The sequence below is a fragment of the Marmota marmota genome, unplaced genomic scaffold, assembly GCF_001458135.2.
Source record: "Marmota marmota marmota unplaced genomic scaffold, marMar, whole genome shotgun sequence".
Classification (NCBI taxonomy): domain Eukaryota; kingdom Metazoa; phylum Chordata; class Mammalia; order Rodentia; family Sciuridae; genus Marmota; species Marmota marmota.
The window spans coordinates 29,784,070-29,793,779 of NW_026000016.1; the positions used below are offsets into that span (position 1 = coordinate 29,784,070).

A 9,710-nucleotide genomic window follows, 5' to 3' on the forward strand; every position below is an offset into this window, starting at 1 on the left:
ACCTTTTCCAGTATGAGGAAGGATATTTTGTGAGTTTGTCTTTGTGTCTTCTATTGTGTTCCATTTGTCTTCTTGCCTATTTTGGTGCCAAAACCGTGTTTTGTTTTATTTTGTTTTTTTTACTGTAGCTCTCTGACATAATTTAAGGTCTAGTATTATGATGCCTCCTGTTTATCTTTTCTCACTAAGTATTGTTTTGGCTAATCTGGGCCTCTTATTTTTCCAAATGAATTTCATGATTGCTTTTTTTATTTCTATGAAGAATATCATTAGAATTTTAATAGGAATTGAATTAAATCTGTATAGCCTTTTTACTAGTATGACCATTTTGATAATATTAATTCTGCCTATCCAAGAGCATGGGAGGTCTTTCCATCTTTTAAGGTCTTCCTCAATTTCTTTCTTTAATTTCTGTAGTTTTCATTGTAGAGGCCTTTCAACTCTTTTATAGATTGATTCCCCAGTATTTTATATTTTTGAGACTATTGTGAGTGGGATGGTTTTCCTACTTTCTCTTTCAGCTAAGTCATCATTGTTGTGAAGGAACACAATTGATTTATGGATGTTAATTTTGTATCCTGCTCTTCAGCTTAATTAATTTATAAGTTGTAGAAGTTTTCTAGTGGAGTTTTTTGGGTCTTCTAGATATAGGATCATGTCCTTAGTAAACAGAGATAGTTTGAGCTCTTCTTTTTCTATTTGTAGCCCTTTCGTTTCTTTCTTTTGTCCAATTGCTCTGGCTAGGATTACATTGAATACAAATAGTGAAAGTGGGAATTCCTATATTGTTCCTGTTTGTACTTAGGATAAAATTATAAAACATAAACAGCTTTTGCAAACTCCTATGTAAAATGGCCCTTGCATTGCACTACAATATGATTGTTCATTACTTTATGTAATCTGGACTTCTTTCAGTTCCTTATTATCCCCTCCAATTTGTGAGCCTTCATACCTGTTGTTCTGTTAACTCTCTATACTCTGCCTGCACAATGGCTTCCTCATTGTTCAAGTTATAGCCTAAAATGATTTTCTCAAAGACATTTTCTGTGATTCCCTAAATTAAAATCCCTTAACTGTAACTTATTTGCAGCAATCATATTTTTTCTTTTATACATGATTATTCTTTTAAATCTCTGACACTATCACTAGTCCTATAAACTTGGCAAAATCATACCCACCTGTCTTGTTCACCAGTGAATCTCCTCATTAATATCTGATATGTAACAAGAATGCCATACATGTTTTCATTCCTTGTTTCTCCTGGGCTCTCTTATGGCCAGTTGCTGTATTACCAATCACAGTTCATTTCATGTATGTAACCCTGGTACTCAGTGAGAAAAGGGCATTTTCTACAAAGCCAATGAAAGCCATGCATATCTTGGTTCAGTTGCCATTTATAGGAGCCTATAGGAGAAAAGGGCTTCACAATCCAATGGATATGGCCAGATATTTATTTTGTTATTTTGTTATATGTTTAGAAATAAAACTTTATAAAATATTTTTTAAAATTGTATAATAAACCCTCACATGGCCAAAACCCAGCTTTAACAATAATCAATTCTTGGTTTATATTCCTTCATATCCTTCATATATACTTCCACCTGCTTTTCCGTGTCCCAAATTAAATCTCAAATATCATATTGTTGTATCTATAAATATTTCTGTATGAATTTCTAAAAGATAGTACCTTTTGAAATAAAATATTATGACACCTAAAACCATAACAATAATTCCTTTTTATCACCAAATATACAATTGATATTCAACCTTCCAATTATCTCAAAAGATAGGTGGTTTTTATTTCTGTTTTTTACAGTTTGTTTATCCAGATCAGGAGCCAAAAATTTTACACACATTGTGATTGGTTGATGTCTTTTTAATAGGTTTCTTTTATTCTTTCTCAATTTTGCAATTTATTTGTTGAAGAAAGAGGTCATCTGGTCTATAACATTTCCCAGAGTCCGGATTTTTGCTGGCCAGCAATTTTAAATGAAAGCTTTTATGATCAATAAATCACATTTCCTGTTGCTGTGAGCTATCATTGGCTCCAAGCCCAAAATCATATGCAATAAGATTTGTGTTACTCTTTTCATATGCAACAAACAAAGACCCTTTCAGGCTATCTCCAGCAGGAAGTTTTATTGTAAGGATACACATGGGATGGATTGATAAGATACAGAAATCTCAACTATTGAATTAACTTCCAAGGATTCCAGAAAAATTCAGATTATTTTCTCATAAAAACAAGAAACTTACATGAGCCCAGATTCTTGGAAATAACTGCAGTTAAAACTCATGCAGGATCAGACACAGCCCTAGCAACCAGAAACTAGATTACCACCTTGGAAGCAGACTTGCAATTATTATTGGGGACTACTCCCAGGGGCACTCTACCACTGAGCTCCATCCACAGTCCTTTTAAATTTTCATTTTAAGATAGTCTCACTAAACTGCCCAGGCTCGTCTTTGAATTGGTGATCCTCCTGCCTCAGTCTCCTGACTTTCTGGAATTATAGATATACTGGTACCCAGAGGCAAATATCTTTTTATTTGAGAGTTCATATGTTTCTGCTCCCACACCCACCAATCTATGTCTGTTGTATTTGTGTGCCTGCAGTTCAATGACCTAAGGGGGTTCTAATTGGTCTAATGAGACATTATTTCCCTCAAGGAAGAGCTTTTATGCCAAACTATTTTTGCCATGCATATTTTAAATCACCAACCATTCCCACTTGCACATTAGCTGCCCTTAATTTGGGTACCTGACCCTGGCTTCATCATTTGTGACCAAGGTGAAGGGTTAGAATACAGCCACTTCACTGGAACTATTTATGGCACTTTTGGTCACCATGGACTGGAGTTGTTAACAGACATTCTCAAAGGTAAAAGACTCAAATAAGCATTTATTGAAAAGATAAAGCTAGGAGATTTAACACAAACACTACACACACACACACACACACACACACACACACACCATGCACAACACATTATAACAATTTCATGACTAAGCTTACAAAATATCATAGTTTATTGAATCGTAATGGGATTTAAGTGAATTTCCTATAGGATCCTCATTGGTAATTTCCTTTTAAACTGGAAAGGTTTTTTTCTTGTTTTTGTTTCTATGAACTATAGACAGATAAGAGAAAGAGAAGATTTCAGGGGTTAAGAGATCCAGGTCAAGGTTACTCAGCCATGAAAGAAGAATCCAGGACTCCAGGAAGTGAGGTCTTCTATTTTACACTTAGTTCACATCTTAACCGCATTTTTACATTTTGTCTTCTTTTATTTTCTAAAAATAAGAGTAAAATGAAAGAAGAAAAAGAATCTCATTAGCATGAGTTCTCAAATTCTCTATTTAAATCCTCCAATCTTAGCTTTAGTTCAGTTAATATTTGGGTGGCCATGGACCCTGATTTCATTTATTTAAGTTCTGTTGGATTTAAACTGTTTTCTGAGGTCAGTCTGCCAATCTGGATTAGCAATTTTGGTCATGTGTTTTACTAGATAATAAACATTTAGTAAATCTGAATCTGCTATAGAAAAACACAGCAAAACACGTCCTCATGAGCATCTTTAGTGAAAGACCAACTTAACCAAGAGAAGATACTGAAGTTATCCTCATTCATTCATTTATTTATTTATTTTGCCAATTTACTATGACTTACTATAAACTTAAAAGGGTTATAAATTCACACAAAGCCAAGCAAGAATGACAAGGTTTAATACTTTTTTTCCTACTGGATTAAAATTTTAACTTGCCACAGGCATATATATATATATATATATATATATATATATATATATATATATATATTTCACATTCTTGATTATTCACCCTTCACATAACTTAGTTTTCCTTACACAGCTGCTAAGACCTTACTACCTCTGCAAAAAAGGCAATGGCATTTTTACCCCTTTCTTAATTCAGTGTTAACCATACTTATTCTTCATTTTCACTTTTTTTCTCAGCTACTTGAATCATTCATATGCCAGATTCCTATGGAAGAGGAGAATACATTGGTTTTCATGCCTAACAAATAATTTTATTAAAACTATCTGGCTTTAACACTGAACCATTTTTTAGCAGGAAGACAGCCCGGACCTAAGCCTATTACAAAGACGATTTTGAGAAAATTGAGAAGCACATAATGCAAGAAACCTCACACTGATGCCAGACTGAATTGGATAACTTATCCAATTCATAAAATCACAACCAATGATCTCATCTTATCCTCAGCATTTTTCTCCACTCTAATTGGCCTGAAGAATCCTTCTATCTGAAGGAGATGAACGGAGCTAAAAAGGATGGCAAAGTACTGACAGGACACAGCATATTCTGATTTAGACAAAACTGCTCTGGGGAAACTATAAAAGATTGAAAATAGTGACCAATCCTAGGATAAACTAATGAAATAAAAGGAATCATATTATCCTAGTCAAAGAGCAGCTTTTAAGAACATGCATGTGTTTTAAGTTAAATTCTCCCTGAGCACTTTCAGTGGCTAAAACCTCAGTGTATTAAGTGATAACAGGTAGGTGGGGGAATTGTTTATTCTAAACTTAGACATACTAAGGAAAGACAGATCAATCTGATAAAGGCATCACTATTTCTAATCGGACTGATGGGAAAATGCAGTATTGGGTGTAGGAGGCAGTGATATCAGGTGAATTATAGCGAAGTGATGAACTACCTTGAAGCTCAAGCAATCAAATAGATAGCTCTAAAAATTATTATAGCATCTTTATTCAACAGTTTGGTGCAAGTGTCCTCATCTTGGCCTTCTTTATAAAAAAACAGAAGCACTCTGTTGTACTTGGTGAAATTAAATCTTAATAGGAGAGCCTCAGCTAATGCTGTTGCCCTTCACTTACTAAAATTAAACACCAGGCATTCATTTCCTATCTAAAAGGAAGAGATGACATTTTGATAATATCGTCAATTCACAAAGACTTTAAAATCTAAGAGAGGAGTTTGAAAACATTTTTAAGAATTCTGTCACATATTTGTATCTTTACATTGCATGCTCTTTTTAATTAAAAATAATGTACAACACTTGTTACTCATCCTTGTCTTTTGGATAAATAATTTAGCAAGTAATTACTTTGTCTTCAGAAAAAAAGATAATTATTTCTAAATTATTATGATTAAATAGAATAAAGTCAAGATGCTTTTTAATTGATAGAGTAGAACAAATAATCCCTATTGGAAAATCTTAATACTTTGCTTTTGTCTGATTACATAAAAACCTCCAAAAATGGAAATAGTTAGAAATATACTCAAAAAAGTTTCCATAATCTCATCATTCAGAGATTACTGTCATTATATTTTCAAAACACATAGATATATACATAGAGATATGTATATGGAAGTGCATTTTGATGCACACAGACATATACATGTATATTCACATGCATACACATACTTTTAAAAATGAAATTAAACTACAGGGGCTTCTTATATAGTCTTCTTAGAAATACATGATAGGCATTTTTTTCAAATGAATAGGTAAATATCTATGCTAACATTTTTAACATCTACATAGAATTGCATTGTGTGTGTTCTTCATTTAACTTAGCATATATTAATGAGTGGTGAGGTTGTTTTCAGTCTCTCACCATTAATTGCTATATATTTGATTAAAAATGTAAAGTCGCACACAGCTATGAAACATTTTCTTTAGTCTACATCATACTGTGGCTCAAAAATACAAGACAAGGGGCTGGGGTTATAGCTCAGTGGTAGAGCACTTGCCTCATGTATGTGAGGCACTGGGTTTGAACCTCGGCACCATATAAAAATAAATAAAATAAATAAAGATATTGTGTCTATTTAAAATAAAAATACAAGACAGATGCTCCAATGGGGAAAGATAATTGACCAATGTTCAAAACAACAATTTCACTTGGTATACACATTTTTCTATTAGCTCAGAATATTTTATATTTTCCCTCATATATTCTTTTGGAGTAGTTAAGAGGCAGATATTGGTATGCAATTAAATAAATTAATCTCCAAGCTGAAACCTTCAGAGTTATATGTGAAGTAGAGGAGACTTATTAATACTAAATTGAAGGAACTTACATTCCATAAATCTACTCTGGCCTCTTCCAATAGGCCAGTCCTTTCCCCTTGGTTTTTGGTTTGGGAGAAGACTGAGGAATGATAAACAGCATGATTTCTCATTCCTGCCCCTTACCTTTAACTGTAGTGATCTTGGTGTCTTCATCTAATACCACCTTTAAATTTTATTAAAATGTACCAAATTAGTCTCACTTAATTGTGATCATTTCTTTATTCTAAAATACCTTAGAAATTAAATATGGCAATCAGTGAGAGCTCATTTTGTTCTTGAATTTTCAGTGGGTATCTTTGATCTTGTCAATTCTGTAAACTTTGATAATTGAAGACCCTAGACTCCATTTCTGTGCTGTCCCCTAAGATGACTTGTACTTCAAATAATGCACACATTGAGTATGGTATATTAAATGATACTGTGTTCATACAATACTGAGAAGTATTGTAACTTTTGATGACCATGGTATTTTTTCATTGTATTGTGTAAAACTATTTAATATATTATGTAATTTAAGGATAAAGAGTGCTTCATATTTTTGTTAGTTCTATTAATGTATTTTTGGTCTATATTGGAGAAGAAATTTGACAAACAGAATCCATTATTTTTAAATGTTGAAAACCATTAGATTATAATAAAAGGAATTTATGGAGTCTTATAATATTTGAATGTTATTATAGCACTACTTATAAAATGCTCAACGGTTAAGTCAATGTCATTTGATTTTTAAATTTGTTTAGTGTACTTTTTGTGAAGAGTTTCTTAGAAAAAAACATATACCTTTATACAATTTGTCCAGCTCTTGAATATAATTTTCCATACTTTGAGAAGAGATAAAATGATGGTAATACAGTTTGGAAATCCTAGGTGGAAAAAGATCAAAGATTATCATAAAGATCTGATTTTGTATTGTCTGTATAATCATTACTATTTAGATTACATTAACTTGCCAGATAGATGTCATTTAACTGCTCTTCAAATATCCCATTATAGCTCAAAACAAAATTAGCAGGTATTTGTTGAAAGTTTTATTGACTGAAAGTTGTATATATTGATGCTTTCTTAAGCACATAGTTTTTAAAAGTCACGGACAATGGCACACAGAGTAGCTCTGAGCAATGCAAACATCAGACATAGCCACTGTCTTCAAGTAGCTCACAATATAATTTTTTACCTTGGCTTTATAGGGGTCAGCCCTTTGGTTTGTGTAAAATGTCTGTTGACTGAATGAATAAAAAGGGAATAGTGACACATCCAAATAACTATAATAAAGGACAGAGTATTGCATAGTAGAGTATTGATTCAAGTGAATGCCAAAGGAGTTCAGAAGGAACTAGGGAAAAATCATTTTTGTTTCATAACCAAAGAAGCAGCATTGGAATGAGGATAGAAATGGATGCTTTTCATGCATGGTAAACAGGTAACGTCATTGAAGAAGTAGTTACTAAGTCAACAGTGAATACTATAAATAAATGAGTAGATTATACAGAGGAAAGGGGGCCATTCATTAATGGAGCAAATTTTAATTAAAAAAATGTTCCCCTTTAGGAAAGTCTAAAAGAGAAGAACCTGTACTTTGGGCTCAGCTCTTTAAAGAATCCATAATTTATAAACACACACACAAAGTAAGTTTACTAATGAACATGCAGGCATATGGTTACCTCCATCATTGGAAATCTGGCTCTCCACTCTGGAATAATAGAGGCCCTGACTCTAAATATCTGCTTTTATAATTTATACTTTTCAGCCCCCAAGGAAAAGTTCTACACCTATTGTTCTGACTGTCATGCCCATGTGACATGAAGCATGACATGCTGAGGTAGACAATGGCAGTCAAAATGAGCAACAGAAATGCTTAGATAAAAGACAAATTATTAAGTTGAGTAAAATCCCTCCCTCTTGGATATAAAGAATGCAATGAAATTTCATTTAAGAAGTATCATTCCTATTGTGCTTAGTATTCATATTCTTTCTTTCTTTCTGTTCCAAATTGTAATTATGGAGGTAATCAGAAACCAACATAATATTTGCAATACATACACATGACATCTGAGGAACATTCTGCAATAGTAAATAATTCACAGCATTCTTAATATTGAGTATATGAAGTTTAGGCATCCCTGTGTAGCATGACAGTGATTTTTTTATGTTGGCAACTTGATGAAACTGAAACCTGGAAATGTAAATAGTCATTTTTTAAATTAAAATATATGATAATATTGTATTTTATTTTCAAAAAGATGGACCTGCCTTGCAAGAAATATTGAAAGAAGTTTTCAGAGAAAAGGAAAATCATATAGGTTAGAAATTCAACTGTACGTAAAGAAATTAATAAAGAAATAGAGTGCTAAGGAAGAAATTTAAAAAATCTTATTTTTTTATTTGGCCTAAGAATAGTCTTTTCTTGGGGGGAGGGGGTTACCACTGAGTCACATCCTCAAAACTATTTTTTTTTTGTATTTTATTTAGAGACAGGGTCTCACTGAGTTGCTAAGTGCCTCACTTTTGCTGAGGCTGGCTTTGAACTCGAGATCCTCCTGTCTCAGCCTCCCTAGCTTCTAGGATTACAGGCATGAGCCACTACACCCTGCTCTAATAGCAGTCTTTGTTTAAAAGAATCATAACAATGTTTCAGTGATTATAGCTTGTAGATAAGATAAATGAGTGACATCAAATTTACATATAAGGGTTTGAAGGGAGAAGCTGGGAATAATCTTTCAGAATATTGTACTATCCAAAAGTGAGATAGTGGTATTTGAAAGTGGACTTGGATTTGTTGGAAACTTATACTTCAAATTCTAATGTAACTACATAAAAAAACACTTTTTAAAAAAGGTAACTGATGGGCTGGGATTGTAGTTCAGTGGTAGGGTGCTTGCTTTGCATGTGGAAGGCACTGGGATTGATCCTCAGCACACATAAAAATAAAGGTATAGTGTCCATCTACAACTAAAAAAAAATTAAAAAGGGTAATTGATATGTTAACAGTAAAGAATAAATGAAGCATATAGAGTGGTTATTTAAAATCAGAGGAGCTTGAAAGAGTGGAAGACTGCTGGGAGCCATTAGCCAAGTAGGTATGACAATTTCCTTGCCAGCGTACCCCATGTTGCAGTGACATTGAATGTAGGTGACCTTGCTCAAGGACCAAGGCGGATTAGGGTATTCCCGGTTTAAGATAATCGTGTTTAGGGCGTTCCCAGTTTAGGTTCCAGGTTTAAGGTTTAAGATTATTCCTGCTGGGAATAGGGCGTATCCTGCTGCCTGAGTTCCCCTTGAGTTCTCACGGGATTCAGAGTATTTTTTGGGAGATAGAAGCCCAGTGGAGGTGGATTTGGGCAGAGAACGTGGATTTCCCCAGAATGTGATTGTAGACGGCTGGTGTGAGTTCGGGAATAAAGAGTTGCTGTTTGAATCTACAAGCTGTGTGGTGGCTCGTGATTGTGTGCCCAGCCAGACTGCGGCAGAAGACAAACCAAAACTAAGAACAAATGCAATGAAAGGAAAATAGACATGCTCATATACACTAATCCAATCATATTCATAATCATTTTATTTTTTTTTTTTTTTTTTTTTTTTTTTTTTTTTTTTTTTTTTTTTTTTTTTTTTTTTTTTTTTTTTTTTTTTTTT

The 9,710-nt window shown here is 33.2% G+C and overlaps 1 protein-coding gene across 2 annotated transcripts in view; it reads right to left on the reverse strand.

Moving 5' to 3' along the window:
- Positions 1-6,860: 6,860 nt before the first annotated feature.
- Spata17 (spermatogenesis associated 17) overlaps positions 6,861-9,710 on the reverse strand; it is a 201,939-nt gene continuing 199,089 nt past the window's right edge. For both annotated transcript variants that reach the window (XM_048809352.1, XM_015483373.2), the window contains exon 10: positions 6,861-6,943. In XM_048809352.1, the coding sequence (XP_048665309.1) occupies positions 6,863-6,943 (81 nt within the window). In that variant the 3' untranslated portion in view covers positions 6,861-6,862. The remainder of the gene's footprint in view (positions 6,944-9,710) is intronic.